General features: G+C 39.6%; 1 protein-coding gene across 1 annotated transcript in view; it reads right to left on the reverse strand.

Annotated features, from left to right (window-relative positions):
- The window catches only part of IL1RAPL1 (interleukin 1 receptor accessory protein like 1), a 1237397-nt gene that overhangs the window by 573551 nt on the left and 641601 nt on the right, over positions 1-22245 (reverse strand). Inside the window, exon 3 of the mRNA XM_041000130.1 lies at positions 9413-9692. Within this exon, the coding sequence (XP_040856064.1) occupies positions 9413-9692 (280 nt within the window). The remainder of the gene's footprint in view (positions 1-9412; positions 9693-22245) is intronic.

Genomic DNA, 22245 nt, shown 5'->3' on the forward strand with positions numbered 1-22245 from the left:
GATCACACAGCCTCAGGGGCATGAGCTATGCAAAGTTCTGGAATAGTCCTAAAACTCCAAAATGCCTTTCTTACAACTTCTTGATACAAAAAAGTAAACGACTATTAAACAGATTTTTCTGAAATATGAAATCTAATTATTCAATATGATGTGATACTGCTTTGAAATAATGCTTATTTATTTGTATATACACTTTGGTTTTAATACTTATTCAATAATCTCTTGGAAGTTTTCATTGTATAACCTCACTGTCTGCATTGTGAAATATCTATAAATGTAGACATGCCCCAAAGCTAGAAAGGTCCCTGTAAACCAGGAGGAATTGAGCCACAGCAGACGGACTCCTTCACCCAGATTAAAAGAAGGTAGCTTAAGGAGATTGTATTTGCTCTAATCATAGTAAACTGGCCATTTATTCTTTGGCAATGAAAAGGCTTCTGGAGAGTGAAAGTAGAAGATTTGGAAAGAGCATGGGTTTGTCAACTATTTCTTCATCAGGAATGTCGGTGAAATAATTCGAAATTGGTTGTGAATGTAACTGGGCTTTGAGCAAGCAGAGCAGCTCTCAAGTACCAGATGCTTCGGGTAGGTAATCTATCTAGAATCTGAATATTTCTTAATGCTGTCATGATTTGTCTCTTTTATTTTAAAAAAGATGTTTGTTTACTTGAAAGAGTGACAGAGGAACACACTGGCAGACACACACAGACCGCTTCCATCTGCGGCCTCCCTGCAACACCCAGGGCTCGTTTGGCACAAAGACAGGAGCCAGGCCCCTCAGCAGGGTCTCCCAAGTAGCTTCCCACTGTTGTCTGAAGGCACATTAGTGGGTAGCAGGATTAGAAACAGAGTAGCCAAGACCACAATTGGCGCCACCATATGGGATGCCAGCATCACAATGTCAACCCTTCAACATTTTGAAGGAAAATAATGCTATGGAAATTTTTTTGAAAGGAGTTTATTCAAGTGTTTGCATTACTCATTCAGCAAATACTGATGAAGTGCTTACAATGTATAAGACAAGAACAGAATACTGAGTCACCTCGGTATCAACCGAAACATACTTCTGGGATATTAAAAAAGTGACTACTGACTTTCCCTAATATTTGTTTCCCTTCTTCCTGCTGCAGTAGCAGATGCTTTTGGCATTCCACCCAGAAGATCTTCACTTTATGCTCAACCCATCCTCCAGCTGCTGTGAGCAGTGCTGGGCGAAGTTCACACTGGTACCTTTGTTTCTGTAAAATTGCCTTAAGAGGACAAAGGCCAGTGGATGGAGAGGCCCGACAAGCTCAGGTCCAGAGAACTGGCTTCAGGGCAAGATCGACTGTGTAATGAGGTCTATGCAATCCCCGTGTGAACAGCTTGAGGCCAGCACTGTGAAAGCAAGTATTTACCCTGTATCTCCCTGTGAAGATTTCTGGATCACTTGTATAAGAATGTGTTCAGCTTGGAGGGAAACCAAGTTAAGATCCTTACTGATAGCAGTATTAGTGATAGCAGAATGTAACGATCATAAGATTAATGGGTGATAATTTTTCAAAAACTACATATCCAAGCCACCATGACAGCTAGCCTACAATATGTAAACTTAAGTGACCTAAGGAAGTTTTGTCCTTAACTGGGAAGGAGCTTGCTCTTTGATCCTTCCTTTCCTGATCTTGCTGTTTATAAAAACAGGAGTATAATGGGTAGGGTTCCTCTTGGCAAATCAAGATGAAGGTCACAGACTTGTCATAGCAAAGTAGGAAACAGAACAGACTTGGCAGGCCTAAACAGTTAAGTAGCTGGGCCCAGTGCTATAGCCTAGCAGCTAAAGTTCTCGCCTTACACACACTGGGATCCCATATGGGTGCCGGTTCTAATCCCGGCAGCCCCGCTTCCCATACAGCTCCCTGCTTGCAGCCTGGGGAAGCAGTGGAGGACAGCCCAAAGCTTTGGGACCCTGCACCCGTGTGGGAGACCCAGAAGAAGTTCCTGGCTCCTGGCTACAGACTGGCACTGCACCGGCTGTTGTGGTCACTTGAGGAGTCAATGATTGGAGGGAGGATCTTCCTCTCTGTCTCCTCCTCTCTGTATATCTGACTTTCCAATAAAAATAAATCTTTAAAAAAAAATTAGGTAGCCAACACATCAGCTTGGAATGGCTGTCACTTGAACTTTGTCTAGATAACTCAAACTCCCTCTTTTTAAAACTAGTTATTTCTCACTGTTTTATGAACAATAGCCTGCCTTCAAACTGTGACAAGTAACCAACATATATTCTCCTGTTCAGCTCTAAATAATTTTAATGTGTAGTCAGAGATGCAAAGATACAAAGATTCCAGTACTGCCCTTAAGAGGCTAAAGGGCTAAGGGGAAGATTAATAAAGAGACAAAGAACCTAGCAATGACCCCAGGAGCCTTTCCTTGATTTATTCCAGTGCTATATGGACAGCAATGATGAGGTCGCCCCGAGTGTCTCCCAGAGTAATGACAAGAGGTCTATGCTATTGTATGTCTTACAACTCTGAGATTTTGGTGAAAAATTGTCTGCTTGTTTCAAAGCATTAAGATGTGCTTCCAGGGGAGGGGGGTGGAGCCTGCTGGAGCATATGAATGGCAGACATTTGGTGAAGCCGAGTGAGTTACAGCCAGGGCTATTGTCAAATACAAGTAGGAGATACTTTTTTTTTTTTTAATATGCTTCTTGCTGTCCTTTTTCGTTCTGTTTCCCATAGCAACACCTAGTCAAGCTCAAAATATATCCAATGAAATATCATCTTGGATGGATTTTTCCTTCAAAAAATGATTGTAAATCCTTTTCCCTACTTTGCCCTTCTTCACATTAATATTCTAACCACTGTCCCTATTGTCTCATTCCTCAATTATTATAAAAACTTCTGGCCTGCTCTCCAAGTTCCAATTTCTCACTAAATTCATACAACTGCTACAAGATACTCTCAGTAAAACTGCTTGTAGATTTCCATCCCGTTTGACATCTGCCTGCCACTGAAGTCAGCACCATTTAAAAACCATTCTTTACAGCTATTCTATCATATACAAAACCCCGTTTCCACCAAAGCTGTTATGGTCTAAGAATATTTAGTACATTGCCCTTCAACAGCCTAACTGCAGTACTAAAGCAGACAATGGTTCACAGATGCCAATGTAAAGTAAAAACCAAATTTTTAGCAATATTTGTTGTTGTCTTAAGATATTTTTTTTGAAAGTGTTACAGAGAGAAGAGACAGAAAACAAGATCCTCCATCTTCTGCTTCGCTCCCCAAGTGGCCTCAGTGGCCAGAGCTGAGCCTATCAGGCGACTGGAGGTTCTTTTGGGTCTCCCACATGGGTACAGGGTCCTACGGCTTTGGGTCATCCTTGGCCACTTTCCCAGGTCACAAGTAGGGAGTTGCATGGGAAGTGGAGCAGCGGGGTTAAAACTGGTACCCATATGGGATCCTGATGCATGCAAGGCAAGAACTTTAGCTACTAGGCTATCTTGTTGGGCCTAAGCAATATTTTTAAAAGTAAAAAGTTAAAACAAAAATCTTCAGAACCTAGAGTTAGACAGAATTCCTAGCACTTAATATCAAAACATGATTTGCAAGCAGAAAAATTCATAGACTAAAACTTATCAAAACTAACAGCTTTTTCTCTATCAAATGCCCTTTAACTTAGGAAGGGAAGACAAGCTATACTGTGGCAAAAGGTACTTGCAAACCACATAACTGATAAAGGACTCGAATCAATCCTCAAGATTTGGGGGCAGTGCTGAGGTACAGTGAGTTAAACAGGTGCTTAAGATGGCAACATATTATCATCAGAGCATTTGGTCCAGTCCTGGGTACTTCACATTTCCAATTCGGGTTCCCGGCAATGTGCCTGAGAGGTGTTTCATTACAGCTCAAGTTCTTGGGTTGCTGCAACTCACACAGGAGACCCTGATGGAGTTCCTGATTCCTGGTTCTGTCTGACCCAGTTTTGGCTGTTGCAGGCATTTGGGGAGCAACCAATGAATGGAAGCTGTCTCTCTTTTGCACACTCTTTCTCTTTTTTTCCTCTGTCATTTTTGACTTTTAAGCAAATGAATCAGTTTTAAAAAGTCAACTAAGAGAACACAAGCAATTTTACCATAAAATTATTCAAAATATGAACAGACATCTTACTGAAGACAATAGAGATGTCAAATCAACTTGGGAAAATGTGTGTGTCCTCATTAGCCAAAGGAGAAGTACAAATTAAAATCACAAGGAGATGCCATGTTTTGTCTGCCAGAATGATAAAATAGAACTAATCTCAGTAGCAGATACTGTAAGGAGATGGAGAAATTAGATCATTTGTATACTGCTGGAAGAAATGAATGGGGCTTAATGTGATAGCCTAGTGGCTAAATCCTTGCCTTGCAACATCCCGAATCTTATATGAGTGCTGGTTCAGGTCCCATCTGCTCCATTTCCCACCCAGATCCCTGCTTTTGTCTGGCAAAGCAGTGGAGGACAGCCCAAAGGCCTGGGACCCTGCATCCATGTGAGAAACCCAAAAGAAGCTCCTGGCTTTAGATTAGCTAAGCTCCGGCCACTGCAGTCATTTGCAAAGTGAACCAATAGATGGAAGATGAAAGTTCTGGGCCTAGTGTGGTGGCCTAGTGGCTAAAGTCCTTGCCTTGAATGCACCAGGATGCCATATGGGCACTGGTTCTAGTCCTGGCAGCTCCACTTCCCATCCAGCTCCCTGCTTGTGGCCTGGGAAAGCAGTCCAGGACGGCTCAAAGCCTTGGGACCCTGCACCTGCATGGGAGACCTGGAAGAGGTTCCTGACTCCTGGTTTCAGATTGGCGCAGCACCGGCCATTGTGGTCACTTGGGGAGTGAATCATCAGATGGAAGATTTTCTTCTCTGTCTCTCCTCTTCTCTGTATATCTGACTTTGCAATAAAAATAAATATTTTTAAAAATGAAAGATCTTTCTGTCTTTCCTTCTTTGCAAATCTGCCTTTGCAATTAATATTAATAAGAAATATAAAACAGCATTGTTACTTTGGAAAATATTACTATATACAACATATAAAAACTCATGAACTCTTATTCCAGAAAAATGAAAACTTAGCTCTCATGTGCACGCACACACACACACACACAGAGTTCACAAAATGCTTAGTTCAACAGCAGAAAACTTGAAAAAAGCCCCTTCAATGAGTGAAACAATGAGGTGGTCTACACCGAACCCAGAATGCTATTCAGAAATGAAAAGGAATGAACTATCAACACATGCACTCCAACTTGCGCTGAGTCAAAAATCCAAATGTCTTTCTGAATTGTCAAAATTATAAATATAAATATCAGACTGTTTCTAAGATTTGTGGGACCAGATGGAAGCAGCTATAAAAGGACAGCAGGAGGGATCCTTGAATTGAGGACATGGTTCTTTATGTTGTCCATATCCTGATTTTGATATTGTACTCTGATTTGGCAAAAAAAAAAAAAAAAGGCTACCATTTAGGGATGCCTGGAAAAGGACATTTCTCCATATTATTTCCTGCAATGGAATATGAATCTGTAATTATTTTAAAATAATAAAGTGTATTTTGTTGTGGGTCTTAGGCAGCTAGTTCAGGGTCATGAGTTTGGAAGCCATGCCTCTCCTACCTATATAATCCTTTCTGCCCTCCTGTGAGTAAAATGCTGCCCGCCCATAATCACCTGGAACCTGAGAGTCGGGTGGCGGTGGACTGTTGTGTAACTACTTCCCTCACAAGGCCCCATAAGACCCATCATAGGGAAAGGCTTTCTTGTTGGATGCTCCATTGCTTGTGCACTCTTGGCCTTCCCAGGTCCTGCCTATTCTCTGACTGCCCATGGACAAGTAGCTCAGACTCCAAGGACAGGTAGCCCTTGAACATGGCTCTTGTAATGTATTCCTCACCCTCTGCTTGTGTCAGTCAACGAAGATGCAAATACTAAGATGCTTTGTATTTCTAATTTGTATACTTTCAAGAATTCCAGGAGAGGTGAGGCCTAGCACCTCACCTCAATGGAATATGGATAGAGAAACCAGGGAAAGGTGAATGCCGGGTCTGGTGCGGTGGCGCAGTGGTTAAGGTCCACGCCATGCACGCCCGGGATCCCATATGGGTGCCGGTTCTAAACCCGGCAGCTCCACTTCCCATCCAGCTCCCTGCTTGTGGCCTGGGAAAGCAGTCAAGGATGGCCCAGAGCACTGGGACCCTGCACCCGCGTGGGAGACCCGGAAGAGTCTCTTGGCTTCGGATTGGCATAGCATCGGCCGTTGCGCTCACTTGGGGAGTGAATCATCAGATGGAAGATCTTCCTCTCTGTCTCTCTGGCTCTCCTCTCTGTATATCCGCCTTTCCAATAAAAATAATAAATCTTTAAAAAAAAGAAAGGTGTGAGAGTGTCCAGGTTGTTCACTGTATGTGTTTTAGGATAATTTATATTGCTGGGGAAGCTAGAACATAGGTCTTCAGCTTAATGGGCAGACTTTATGGTAATGACCATTTGTTCCTCTCAGGGTTTTGATTCACACCGGATTGCCATATAAACTTGCCATTTGCTAATTTCTAGTAGGCATTGCCATCACCATGTTTGGTTAATAAAGACTCTAATACATCCTAGAATTCTCTGGCATGATCTCTCTAGTACCTTGCAATGATTCAAAATACATGGTGGCAAGCAGCATGGAATGCTCCCCTTTGGGGCATTAGGATATTTGCACATTCATGAGTCAGCTCTGTATGACACTCTTAAAGTAGTAACCCTGAAGAGAGGGAAAAAGCTGGAAGCTGAGAGTACAGGAAAACTTCAGGGTTGTTTTTGTTTGTTTGTTTGTTTTTGTTGATTTTTTTTCCAGAAAAAAACATGTTCAGATGGGGAAATAAAAGCAAATTACTCACTTTTTCATATAAAAAATTAAAGTAAAAATTCAAGGAGAAAACTGAACGAAAAGCCAAGTACTACGAATTAAAGAATTACATGGTATTATTTTGTCCAATATAGATATTAAGGGAAGGATATAAGAAAGCTTTTGCTCATTACAATGACAATAATTTTAGATGTTTCCATTATTTATATAATTTAATTAGATATAAACAGAAATTAGCTATTAAAACTTGTTAAAACATTACATTAGCTTGGTAAAACATTACATTGATTTTAATACCCACAATTCTTACCATCAAGACTAGAACCTTTAAACAAGATTAATGCTGTCAAACTGCCATAATCCTTTTCCAGTGGATTATTTAAGAATTAAAGGTGACAGTTTTGTAGCCTGAAAGTGAACAATATGCCAAAATGCTAGTGACTCAACTCCTGGGCTTGAGTTTCCACAAATCAACACCAAGCCATGCTTATTCAAGTGTTGTTTATGCACACTCCGGATACCTTCTTCAGAGTGTAAGAGGAAGGCATAATAACATCTCTAGCTTTTAATCAATTGGCATGTTTGAATTTCAATAGAAAAGTATTACTTTCAATTGCTTCTCACTTTTCCTAGAATACCAGTTGACTCATATTAAACTTTAAATTGTTTACCTTTATGTCTCACTTTCCGTTAAAATGGAGACATAGGAACATATGGAAAATGTCATTGTTTTGGAAACTTTTTAACCTTTCATTCATTAGGTCAACTAAAATTTGGGGGCATATTTCATGTAGTTTTTTTAGAGCACAGGTTCGCACAGTATATATTTAAACACATAAAAACCCTGCTACTTCAGTGCTTTCAAACTCTTATTATTAATGTGAAAACATCATTATTTTCCCATCATTGGTTAAGTAATGAAATGAAGCATTAGACCCTAGACATGTAAATCAATTCTAAACTCACAAAATTGAGGACATTGATGATATCTAAGAATCACCTCCACACATGCATGAATAATCAGAAATAGTCATTTAAAGAAATAAAAAAAGACATAAAATCACTATTTAGTATGATGAGAATAGCTGGCAAAAACTACATCCTTTAACTCTAGCAGTCTCCCATCCAAGTACTAACCAGGCCCCACCCAGCTTCGCTTCCAAGATCAGAGGAGATCGGGCATGTTCAGGGTGGTATGTTCTACTAGCGTGACAATTGTTTATCAATGACCCTACAAAGTGTACCTCTCCACTAAGAGGTATATTTGGATACAAACCATCGGTAGACTTAAAGAGAAAACACAGTTGCCAGTGGAATGATGGAATTGTTCCTTTAAAAGCTCAGTAGACATCTTCTTCTTCAAGTATAACTCATTACTTATATTCACTTGTATTTTTTCAACATTAACTCTAAGTTATGTGCCATTAGTGTCAGCATGATACATTTCTATTCTACTTTCATGCAACTTTGACCTATTTTAATGTCCCAACACACCTGTAGACACAGGTTAGCAAGAAAGCAATTTTTATATATAGTAATGGGGAGAGGCATCCTTATGACAAGGGAGTGACAGGTACTGTTCAAAATTTCAAAGCTGGGAGTTAAACTTGTCATTGAAAAAGACACAGTATGACTTAGACCTTTTCCAAGTTAAAAAAAAATGAGTGCTTTGGATTTTATTTATTTATTTGAATAAGCTAAAAACATAGGAAGCCAAATAAACAGATGAACATATACTTTCCATGCCTATACCCAGTTTTGCCAATATTTTAATAGTCTAATGACACCCACATCCTTCATTCAAGGTGTGACTCAGAGTCTATGAAGGGCTAAATGCTTAAACAGAGATTTTAACTGCTAATGTGCTAAAGAGATATACTTTCAATGTACTACCATTAAACAAACGAATATGTCTCTTTCACAAGCTGACAAAGATGTAAATGTGTGATGAGTTTCCTGGGGCCAACAGCACAGACTTGGCTATTAATTTTGGCATTGGCTCTGAAAAGCTCAGGACAATTTTTGTGTTGATCGAGGCATTTCAGTTAACAAAATGATCTGGAAGCTAGCTTTGCATTCCCTAACGTGGCAAGGCCATTTTCTGCTTCTTGTACTTACACACACATTACCTAAATCATCTTTGCAGATGTGTGTGAACCAGAAGTATCTGGGCTCTATCTGTCTGTGAAGGGCAATAACAAAATGTTACAATTCATTTAGCAATAAACTATGCATTCCTTGTGCAAGTCTTTGCTTACATTTTATTTGCAACATTTTACCTCCTCTATAAATTTTATTTCATAGTCTTTAGTAATTTCTGGCAATGTAAGTAGATACCCAGATGGTATCTCTTTTCTCTGTAAGCTAGAAATAATGTCTCAATATAAATTCCAATCTCATCTTTTTTACGATTTAGATTCTAAATCTTCGAAAGCAGAAACACAGTTATAGAGAAAATACCTTTAGGTGAAAATCAAGCATCAAAACTTCAGTATGAGAAAGTACTATGTGGTTTCATTGATTAAATGGTAAGAGAATTAAAAGAATACCTGATGACGCAAGCGTAGAGGCCACTGTCCTGTAGCAGTGTTGGTCGGAACCAAATGGAATCTTCTTCTTTGCTCATTCTGCTTCCATCAAAAGCTATTGGCTCTTCAAAGTCACCAGGACCAGAGCTCTTGTACCACATCAAACTGAGTCCAGCACTTTGGGCAAGAGAGTAATTTGCTCTGATATATCCATAAAAAAGTGCACATTTGATTCGAACAGGCTCTCCCACCAAAACTTGGTATTTCTTGATATCAACAGACCAATCAGTGCATCCATCAGCTGTAGTAAAAAAGAAAGAAAAAGGGAAAAAATTAAGCCGTTTGTTTATTCATTCAACATATTGGAATCCAATCCTATTCTACAGAGGACGCAACCACAAATAAAACCGAGAATGATGCTGAAAAGTAGCTTAGTCTGCGAACAACGTATTCTTCACTTAGTCTGATTCTGCTAGTATTTTTCATTTGTATCAGTGTGCTGCTTATTGATTTACTGTCTATAAATATATATTTGGCCTTCAATTTGCATTTTGGAAATACTGTTCCTTTGCTAGATGGCACTGCAGCTTTGTCTGTAGGCAGTGCTGGACATTTCTAGAGGAAAAGGCTTTGCTTTCTATTATGCCGGCTGGGCCAACTCTTGCAGAGAGCAAGGCCTGTCTAGCACTTGGGTCTTATAGTGCCAGGTGGCCAGCAGAACTGCTTTCATCTAGAGGTCCAGATGAGACACCCTCCTCGAAAGCTTTCCCAGGTAACTATGAGAGAAGGTCTCTATCAATGTCTCGAGGACAGATTTCCAAGAAGTCCTGCTAAGACAGCAATTCAGTGACTTCTGCCATGGTTGTAACATGCAATAAACTTGGGACCTCTGAACTGAGGATGGATGGAAGGAAGGAAGCTATGGATTGCTTAGCCTCAGCTGGGGGGGGGGGTGTAGTTGCAGCCAATCAGCTAACCTTTATGGTTATCTTTTGCAGTGGACTGAATGCTTGTGATGCACTCTCCAATTCCTATGTCAAAGCACTAATTCCCAATGTGATGTTGTTTGAAGAGAGAGACTTTAGGATCAGATGAGGTCAAGAGGATGGGATTCTCCTAGTGGAGTCACTGTTCTTATTAAGAAGAGAAACCAAAGAGTTCATTCTTTCGTTCCCCTCAACACTTAGAAAAAAGAGGGCGTTTATGCACCCAGCAAGAAGGAAGCTGTCTGCAAGACAGGAAGAAGGCCCTCACCAAAAACTAACTGATTGGCACCAGGCTCTTGGACACTTTCATACAACAGAAAACTCTAAGAAATAAATACTATATGTGTAATCCAGCCTTTTAGAGTATTTTTATGTGGCAGCCCAAGAAGATAGAACAATCTCTTTCTTTTAGGCTAGCCAGTCACTTCATTACTCTGAATTCCTGCTACATTGAATACGTTTGCTCTTCAATTTACTGCATGGTTTTTCTTTCTGCTTTGACCAACAATGAAGTATTCCAAGAATAAGGTGAGGGAGTTCTGGAAGTGGTTCCATAACCAAAAACAAAGGTAAATGGTCATTTTGTCCTAACTTCAGGCATCCTTGGTGGGAAATGGGGATGATGAAGGCTGTGCTTGCTTGGGTTTTCTGAGTTGCTTGGAAGCAGCATGTTCCAAATGGCATCCTGACATCCTTATTTATCTACTTTGCATGCACATGCAAAACAACAGGTGCCCACAGGACAGGTAAAGCAACATTATCATCATCATCAGGATTTTCTGTTTAAGAATGGCAGTTGACCAGCAGATGGCAAGATAATTGGCTTCCTCAAAGGCTGCAAATGCTAACTAAAACATGACCCTAGAATTGTATCTCAAGCACCAAAAACAGGGCATTGCAAATAAGGTTTATCTCACTACAAATGAAAAAGGAGGCAACCCAAGGCTCAGAGGGCAGAGTATATACATAATTCAAGTTATTATAGCTAAGGCTATCTGTCACAGAGACTATCACTGCCAGTGGAAAAGGCTGAAACACCTTCAAGGTGGTAGTATAAAGACTAAGATGGAATTATTCAAAGCCTCAGAAGATTTGTATGATAAAGTAAGATGCTTCAGGGGAGAAAGCAAAAGGATTTGGGTAAAAAGTTCTAAAAAGTTTGGCACAAATTAGATCAAGGGAATTGAGGGGGACTTGTACTGGGAATTGATATGGATATTAATACATACTTTTGGAATACACTTACTGAGAAAAATGTTGGAAGAAAAACCATAAATATCCCTGAAAAGCAGAACTATTCAGTACTTAGCTATCTCCTGAAAGATGATTTTCTATTGGTAAAGTCACAAGCCGAGGAAAAGCCAGAGCTGAAACGAAGTAGTAAGTGGCCTAGACGCTGGAGACACTGTGTTCATTGTCCCATGAAATAGATGTAGAATCTACGCTCGCACATTTCAGTAAGTGATGAACTTATGTCTCTTATCAATGTATACAATAAAGTAGCCTATTAAATGAAAAGGTTTCTTTCCTTTGTTAATATTTTGTCTTATTGCAAACACTTTTTCTCACAGTGTGTGTGTGTTGAAGTTTCTTCCCTAAGTCAGGTGAAAATAATTTAGAGATAGGGCTGGTACAGAGGCTCAACAGGCTAATCCTCTGCCTGTCAAAACTGGCATCTTATATTGGTGTTGTTTCTAGTCCTTGTTGCTCCACTTCCCATCCTGAGTATGGCCTAGGAAAGCAGTGGAGGCTGGTTCAAGTCCCTGGTTACCTGCACCCACATGGGAGACCCAAAAGAGTCTCTTGGCTACTGGCTTCTATGACTGTTGGGGTCATTTGGGGAGTGAACCAGCAGATGAGAGACTTTTCTGTTTCTCCTCCTCTCTATAACTTGGTCTTGCAAAAAAAAATCTTAAAGTAAATGATTTAGAGATAAATTGACATTTCATCTATGAATACTTCCGTTTGCATCTTCCTACAAATAAAAACTTTTAAATATATTCACAAAATATATATTTTTCTTTTTTTTTCAATTTTACCACAAAGTACTAATAACTTCACAATCATTTTGCTGGATACTAAACTCTTGAGAGGATATTGGATAAGTTAAAATCTAACTCTTGTTTACTGAAATAATAGCTGACACATCTAGTGTTTCCTTAACTTAATCATATAATCTCTGCTGTAAGTTACCAGGTAAATTTTGATATTAATATTGTTATTCAAAATCATCATTGGTAATTGTGCAGACAAGTGGCATTTAATCTATTTCTCTGTCTTTCAAAATAAGACATACTTCTCTAAAGTCTTTTTAAATGTTATATATTGGTGCTGTATTTCCTGGATGGAAGGATTCTAAGAAAATACTCCAATTCAATACTCCTACATAGTACATATTCCTTTCCAACCAGTAATACTAAACGAAGGTAAAAATTGCACTGGGAAGTGAAAAAAGAATGCATTAGATTGTCACTACTTTTTATTACTTAACCCAGAATGGACCAGGAGCTTATCTGAAAAACTACTTTTAAGTACTTCTATTTCCTTGTAAGGAACTTATACTGATGCACCATTTCATAAACCAAAGTTATATACACTAGGTAATGTCAATATATTCAAATTAGGTTACAAAAAATATTTTCAAATTAAGTCACCATTACTACATACATAAGAACTGAGAATATTTCTATGGTAACGAGCTTGAAGGCTGAGATTCTTAAAAAAATGTATAATCATTGTGTTTATGCATAATGCATTCTAATATGAAAATACAAGACTTGACTTTTAAAGGCAAATTGCATTATTTATTAGTTAAGCATCTACTTTGGGAGGGATATTGGAATGATGACAAAATTATTAAGGCATGTATGATAAAACAGAAGATGCCCCAACTTGGTCATCTTAACTAAGCTGATATATTCCTTCTACATTTTATTTGAGTGTTGAACACTAACAGTTCACAGCCATGTCTCAAAAGTTACTTTAAAAACATATTTATTTATTTATTATTGGAAAGTCAGATATACAGAGAGGAGGAGAGAGAGAGAAGATGATCTTCTCTCCGATGATTCAATCCCCAAGCGGCCACAATGTCTAGAGCTGAGCCAATCCGAAAGCCAGGAACCAGGAGCCTCTTCTGGGTCTCCCAGACAGGTGCAGGGTCTCAAGGCTTTGGGTCATCTTCTACTGCTTTCCCAGGCCACAAGCAGGGAGTTGGAGGGAAGTGGAGCTGCCAGGATTAGAACTGGCACCCATATGGGATCCATGGTGCATACTAAGCAAGGACTTTAGCCACTAAAGTACCGTGCCAGGCCTCAAAAGTTACTCTTGATGTACAAAGCTATCCCTGTTTGAAATCTCCATTCCATCCTCATTTGTGTGGCATATGTGTATGCATAGAAGACTGCCAATTTCATTTCAAATGGGTACAACTCTCTTATGTAATTTACACTCAGGAGATCCTTCTCGATCACCCCAAGCCAAAGGTTGACCTGAGACTAGCTCCTTATTCAACTTCCCCCAATTTTCTGCACTATTTCCTGACTTAGAAAACATTTTCTCTGTCAAACACATGCATCCCAAACCCTGTCTTGGGTTCAGTTCTGAAAAGGTGATGTGACACAGATTTGTTAATTCATGTTAAGCAAGCCAGCTTCATTGGGGTTTCATGCCATACAAACACAGTCCTTATTTCCAAGGAGCTCACAGTCCAATAAGAGCTACAGGCAAAAATGAAAAGCATCACATAGAAATACAACCATAAAGAAATGCACAGGGCTGGTTAGAAATAGTGGGGGAATGTCTGAGACATCTGTCAAACTTATAGACATTAGCCACACAAATAATAGGTAGGCAGATATTGATTTGGGGGAAGAATTCAAAAGCAAGGGAGTACAAGTAACAGGTAACAGTTTTGTAACAGTAACAAATGACTTTGTGTTGTAGCAACAACAAGTCTAAAGCCTTAAACAGTAAGAGAAGGCGGCAAAGAAATGGGCAAGGAATGACTCTAGTGATTTCTTTGAGACTTAAGAGAAAAAAAAAAGCTTGGCTTTTATTGTAACAGGGATATTGATGAGTCTCACAGGGAGAGGTGGAGGCAGGAGATTTAGGTATTGATACAAATTAGAAGCTTCAACCAGGAGACTGATATTCAAGATATGAAGTCAGGTGTGGGAGCAGAGGAACATCAAATGGTATAGATAAGAGATTTAGGAGGTAAAATTGGTCAAAGTGGGTAATTGAATTCAAGCGGTAAGGTAGAGGAATGCCACATGTTTACAATGGAATTCATGGCTTTTGTCACAGAGTGAAGTATCTTCCTCAATTGACTAGAAAATCAACTGCACCCTGCCTATCAAGTGCTAGCAACTCTGAAATGATTTTACAATTTCTTCATTTCAGAATTGCAAGCAATGGAAATGTAGAGAATAAAAATTCAGCACTGCTTTAACAAGTTTCTATACATACATTCTCACTCTTCTTAAGTTTAATCAACCCCAAAATAAATGAATAAAATTCTGGCACATAGTGGCATCATCCGATTTTACTCTTGGTGCACTTGGAAATGCAGAGCTTGACACATGATCGTAGCTAGGGAGCACAGGTCGTGCACATATTAGACACTGAACAAAAGGCCGGGCTAGATTTTAAGTGAGTTCTGCACTTCAGCTGCACTGGATGCTATTCTTTGCAAATAGAACTCTCTAATTGGAAGTTGGCAATGCAGGCTTGCAGCCGAGAAGAAAGTGGAGATAGCCCTAAGTAATCAGCAGTAATGATAGCAGTCAACTCTGAGGCAAGCTAACCTCTCCATTATGCTTTGCTTCACAAAACACTTTGTCCTCAACTCCACCAAAGTAGAGTTGGATAATGTTTATCTATCTGGAATGGAGAGTTTTTCAAATTTCACCTTAATGGGTTGAACCGCCATAGTACTGCTTCATAACATTTGGTCTGCAATTTTTAAATTAGTAAGTAGAAAAACGAAAAAGTAAGTTAAAAAACTATAAAATTCCTACTTTGGGTAACATGATATTCAAGTGATGTGTATTGGAAAATGGACATATGATTGTTAAAAAGAATATATATATGTAATGTAACAATTTTGGAAGCATTATTTCCTGTATTTTGGAGAGATCTGTATGGATAATAAGAATTGCTGCTATTCAAGGGGTTGTGCTAATGATCAGAAATCCTTTTTCTACAAGACCTTTTGTCTGAAAAAGCCTGCAAATGATCGTGTATCAAACTCTCAGTACAGGTCATCCCCAGTTAGGTGCAAGGCTGGTCAGCTGCTGTCATGTTATTTATGAGCTGTGACTCCCACTTTGCCTACTGTAAGTGGAATCCTGGTAGCATAGTTAACCCTCCTTTAGGGCTAAGCTTCTAAATTCTAGTAGGCATTCCTAATATTAATACACAAAAGCATGTAAATTATACTCCACGTACTTAAGCTTATAAGTAACAAAATATTCATTCATAAAATACTGGTTTGCTGATTCCATTTCTCTTTATGCTTTTTAAAAATTTCCATCTACTTAAAAGAGAAAGAGGGAGAGGGAGAGAGACAGAGAAAGAAAAAGAGAGATGGAGGAGAGAGAGAGAAAGAGAAAGGGAGAGAAAAGCAGAGAGAGAGAGAGAGAGAGAGAGAGAGAGAGAGAGAAGTCTTCTATTGGCTGGTTCACTTCCAAATGCACACAACAGCCAGAGCAGTCAGGCTAAGGGCAGCGGCCCAGAATCCCACACAGTTTTCCCAGATGTGTGGCAATGGCCCAAAGCACTTGAGTCATTATTTGCTGTCTCCCAGGTTGCATTAGCAGAAGCATGAAACTGAACGGAAAGAACAGTAACCAGGACTCAGCCAGCATAATGTATGTATTTCAAAAGCTGTGGCTTAACCACTGCGCCACAACAACTGCATCACAACTGAACACCTTTTTTTCCCCAAGTTACAAAAATGTAGCATAAGCCTAAATATTATCCAACAGGGATGAAAAAGTTATCTAACCACCAATTATCTCCAAATCTGTGACCATATCGTTACACACATTCGGCTTTATTCATTATTTCAAGATAATTTTTCAATATAAATAGGCCTATTCATTACACATGGGAGTCTTCCAGAAGTTCATGGAAAATGTATATTATGAAAAAAGGTGCATGAGTCTGAAAACATTTTTTGCACAAAAACAAACATCTTTTAATTCAATTCGTTATGTGGATTTTGCCAAGTTCCTTCCCATAGCGAGGTCCAAAGAATTAGAAAAGCTTTCACTGAAAAGATAATACCAGTACAAAGCATGCTGTAGTTGAGAAAAATCAGTTGTGCCCGCACCTGACATAGGGACCAAATTGGCAGTGACATTCCCTGAGGCACAGTAAAGGGACTGGCTATCCCGCTCAAGCTGCATTGTGCATTCAGCCTTGCTCAGTCCCAGGGCTTCTCCTTTCTGATGCCCCCTGTTGCTTTACAGGACTCCCACCAGTGGTGTTATCTTTTTCTTAACCTCTTGGCAATGCTATTTTTGCAGTTATGGCCTTTGACAAGTGCTCCCCAAAAGTAAGCCAATGATGATGCTGAGCCAGCACTTGTCCATAGCATCCAACAGTGGGAGAGAGGACGCTATGATGAATGGCATGGGCTTGTCATGAGGCACACTGAAAGCCAGTTTTCTGAGTTGATGGCTCTTCAGTGTCAGCAGCTCTTTAGATTCAATAGTTAATTTGTTGCAGGGTCACCAAAAATGCCAGAATATTCTTAAAGCTCTGGGATCCACATATATAAATGGTGTTTACCTTTCCTAAGGAGGAATATTTAAACCAAGCCTGATTAGCAAGCCATTGGATTGGAGAAGCAGTGTGGTCTTGGTTTCTGATGCAAATAGTTTCCTTTTTATGACCTAGTATATGTATAAGTCTTTCCTGGCTGAGTAAAATATCCTCCTATCCAGGGAGTAAAAAGTCCAAGTGAGTACTTGTATTTCTGAAGGAAAACAGAGCAGGCAGATGTTCCGGGCTACTAGAGGGCACTAGCAGCACTGACGTCTGCTTCCCCAGGGATCTCTCATGCCTTCTTCTGGAGCCTCGCAGGAATCTGTAACTCGAGGTAAATATGCATTGAGTGTATGTAATCTTGACTTTTTTTCTATGACCAATAAGGACCCATAATGTCCCTAGAATGTCTCTTGAACTGAAAGAGTTGCCCTCCCTATTCAGCCATGTTCCCCAGTGAGAAATAGAAAGAAATGCACATCTGTAAATGTAGGGCTTTTAGATCCCATTGCTTCCATAAATCAGTGCTACTTTTACATTATTATGTCATGTAGCACCGCTTCCAGCCTTTTGGATCTTATTTCTAAGCCACTGAACCACAGAGAGTCAGGAAGAAATCTGTTTTGAGTACCAGACAGACTTCAGTGACACCTTGGGAAATTTATATTTAACTTTCCTGCACCTCAGCTTACATCACTCATTTATTTATTCAGAACTCACTGAAGGCCAGGAAGTGCTCTGCGTACCAGAGTAGCAAAGAGAACAGAGGTTAAGTCCACACAGAGGAGATAGGCAATAATCTCAAAGAAATGAGGAAGCCTAGGATGCTCTCAGTAAGGAGGCCAGAGAAGGGCTCACCAAGCAGCTAGTCTTTGCACGGAGAAGGTATTGGCCAATGTCATGAACAACAGAGTTTGAAGCTTGTTTTGCAGCAGAAAAGCACTGGGTGTGTCTAAGCCAGAGCAGGAAGGCTGAGGGAGCGGAAAGAAGTCAATAAGAAAGAAAATGGCCAGATTTCCCATGGCTTTTCTCCAGCTGTAAAAGACAGTGGTGCATCACAATTCTCCGAAGTAAGTAAAAACCAGGGAGAAAGACTCACAGTACACAACACCTCTGGTTGTTGGAGGAACTGCCTTGTATGCTTTCTTGTTCCTTCCCGGCAGCGTCATTCCTCAGTAACTGGTATCCCACACAATGCCAGGCTCACACTGAGGTCTACCGTAAAGCACAGTCAGCCTGTCCCGTAAACATGTCTTATTGGTTTCCTAGCAGTGATAGTAAGAAAGTACCAGCTACCCTGTATCTCAGAACAACAGAAATCCATCCTCAATTCTGCAGCCACAAGGCTGCAACCAAGCTGTCAGCACGGTTAGCTCCTTATAGGCACTCAAATAGAGAATCCGCCCCATTTTCTTCTCACAAGTTCTGGTGACAGTTGGAAGCTCTTGGCATTCCTTGACTTGGGGACCCTTCACTCTAACCTCTGTCTCCACTTTTATGTGGCCTTCTCCCTTGATGTCACTGTATTTGTGTTGTTCTCTTATACAGACATTGTCATACTAGATTTAGAGGTCAACCTATTCCAGTTTGCTCTCATTTCAGCTTAGACAATCAGAACCAAAAAAGACTACTTTTCTCTAAGGTCACAATTCTGAGGGCACAGGAAGTAACATGAATTTTAAAGGAAGTTGTTTAGTTCAACAAAGTTTGGATTTGAGTTGGCTAATATATGGGCTTTTCTGGATCATTCAGTAGACTGGTAAAGTTGAGAGTGGCATGTACTGCAGAAAAATATACAAGATAAAATGGAGAAATTCTTATGATAACAATTCAACCAAAATTGGCTCTTGAATCACTGAATGCCTCAGAGTCACCACAATAATTATTATCTGTCATTCTCTTTGTGGACGTGCACATTGATGAAGATTTGGTTGAAAAACGTAATAACGCAATAGAGTAGTATAGAATTCTGGACAAAACAGACCTCAGTTCAATTTCAGGCATGTCAAGTTCAAGCAGGCCACTTGAGATCACAGGACCTTTATTTCATCATTTTGAACATTTTCCCCTATGGGGTTGTCATAAAGTTAATAGAGGGAAATTCCCTGTGCTTTGGGCTTGTGCCTGGTATACAGGTTTGAGCCTGAAGGTAGTGATGGTGAGAAGATGGTGGGCAATCAGGGTCCTGTGACCAAGAATGAGAAGAGCGAGTTCTCAGACAACTACTTAGAAAAGCAGCCTGCTGGTGCCCTCGCACCCTTGGCAATCTGAGTGGAGCATTCCCTGGCCTCTGTAGGTACACTAAAGGTCCTTCACTCATCCCAGGCTGCACTGCACTAGGTTCCATCCTGAACTGACCCCAGGGTCTTGTTTAGGCTCACCAATCACTTTTTCTTTGGGCAGCTTTATGCTTTGGCCCCTTTAAAGGCTCACAAACAATCTGGACGAGGGCTGTTCCTATCTGGATGAATTTTTATCAAAAGCTTTCAAGGAAAATGCACATTACACAGAAACATGCATGGATTTCAAAATTTTTGCACCAAAATACACTTATCTTTTAATTCCATTTTCACTAATGTTTTGAAGTGCTACCACATATGAGGAAATTTTCAATGTTCCGATGCCATCTTAGCCATACTTTGAAGGCCCCTGTTTCGGTTGTCTGTGTTATTTTTGCTTTCTTTCAAGTAAATCCAGTTTAAGAATACTTCATCTATTCATCTTTATTATTCCTTTTTTGCTTTTCTTTTTGCTATTTATTCATTTCTTTGTTTTAAATTGACATTTTCTATCCAATACTTCATTCCCCACATGGCCAAAAGCACCAGCAAAGGGCTAGGCCGAGGCCAGGAGTTGGAAACTTCATCCAGGTCTCCCACATGGGTGCAAGGGCCCAGATCCTTGGGCCATCCTCGGCTGCTTTTCCAGGTGATAAGCAGGGAGCTGGATGGGAATTGGATAAGCTGGACTGCTGGAATGCCAGCATTGCAGTCAGTTTGCTTGCATTTTATTCTTCATGTCTAAAAGTGACATGGTAAAGTGCCTACCTCAGGACCTGGAATATAAGGGTGTTCTCTTTTCTATTCCCACTCAGAATAGAAACAAGAGAGGCTCACTGTTAGGGCCAATGCAAGCAGATGCAAGAGAATCCACGTTCTTATTTTTTCTTATGATTGTGGGCTTAGGAATCAATATAGATATGTAGCACCTTGCCACATATCATTTATTTTAAGAGTAAAACAATACCAATTTTATCATTCTTTCAAATATTTACTTATAATGTATTTGATATTGAATGTACATTTTGAATCACATTTATAATACTGAATCAGTATAAGGATACTTGAAAAGTTCATGGAAAAGGAAAATTAAAACATAACTTTGGGGAACAGCATTAAGCCACTGTCTTTAGTGCTGACACCCCATTTAGGTGCTAGTTCAAGTCCTAGTTGTTCTGCTTCAGATCCAGCTACCTGCTAAGGTATCTTAGAAAAGAGCAGAGGATAGCCCAAGTTTTTGGGCCCCTGGACCCATGTAGGAGAGCCAGCCCTGGCTGTTGTGGACATTTGGGGAACAAATCAGTGAATGGAAAAACCTAGAACATTCTGTCTCTGTTCCTCTTTCTTTTTCTTGTACTCTCTCTCATTCCTTCTTCATCTCCCTTCTGTCTTTCCCTCCCTTGCTATATTTCTGACTTTTAAATAAGCAAGTAGATATATTTGTAAAAAGATAAGCTTGTTATAGTGCAGAATTTTGAAATCCATGCACAGTTGCTTTATTTTTAATGATATACATTTTCACGAACTTTTAAAAGACTATTTGTTTACATGCATTGTATTTATCATACAACAGTGAGGGCTTTGAAAACTGGGGCTTTTCCTCCATCATCTGAATATCTACATTTTATCTGATTTTAATAATATAGCTATAGCTATTTTCACATCTACATCTCTCTTTTCCACTGTTTTCATCTAACAAGCATTCAATAAACATCTAATCAGTAAGTGATTAATTCAAAACTGTTCATTTGGATTGATAGTGAAAATGCATCTTAGATGTCAACACATACACTCCTAACTATTTTTTTCTAGAGATTTTTAACTTTACTAGTTTGGAAAGAGTTAATAGTATGTCTTTTTCCTTAAAATAATGTAAAGCAGTAATTTTTTTGGCAGAATATTTTGATTTCCCAGAACTGAACTTAATTCTGAACTCAATAAATCCTTGTAAATCTATTAAACATATTGCATTTCTTTTCCATTCATTAGGCATACTATTATGCTATTTAGAAAGTTCACAGACATTTCTTCAGACACTCTCCATTTAGGCCATAAATTTGCTAAGAATACGTGCATGCAAATAGTCCAGACAGTACCGACTGCCAGCTTCAGGCATTTTACACCCTTGGGACACTTGTTGCACACAGGATTAAACATCAACATGATGAGCAACAGACCAAGCAAACACTGATCAAATGTAATCCCTTTCCCAATTTAGAGGTGCCTCACAGGGAAAGGCTTGCTAGATGGCAGGACACCTGCCCTGCAAATTGATCCTTTTCAAGAGAGAATAATAGAACCTAAGGCACAGATTTACTTTTTATCTTGCTTTGCTTATAACATAAGGCAGAGAGAATTATGTCTTGAAAGATTGCAAATTAGTTTTAAAAGCCTTTACATTTTAATAATAACCCCAAGTGAGGTGTTGCTTGCAGCAAGGAACTTATGAGTTAATCATGGATTGCAAAACAAATCATATTTTGGTGTGGTTTCATGTACATTAGCAAATACCTACTATGTGAAAGCACTGTTCTATAAGAAAGGTTACTAAAAATAGTATTGTTCTTGAAGAGATGATCTTCAAGACAACAAGCAACAAGCATGTATAATCCCAGGAAGAATGGAGAGTTCCCAAGAGCAGACATAGCATGGCTAAGGAAACAACACCAAGTAACCGGTTGGTTGCACCCCTCAAAGCATAAAGGCTTCCCATTTTCAAATTGAGTAGGAAATAAGACTTGCAAGGTTTTAAGAAAGAGATGGGAGATTTGCAGTGTTGAGCCCAGCAGTTGTGACACTGCTTGGAATGCCCATA

Source organism: Ochotona curzoniae, unplaced genomic scaffold (assembly GCF_017591425.1).
Source record: "Ochotona curzoniae isolate NIBS_2020 unplaced genomic scaffold, NIBS_Ocur_1.0 contig_1274, whole genome shotgun sequence".
Lineage (NCBI taxonomy): Eukaryota > Metazoa > Chordata > Mammalia > Lagomorpha > Ochotonidae > Ochotona > Ochotona curzoniae.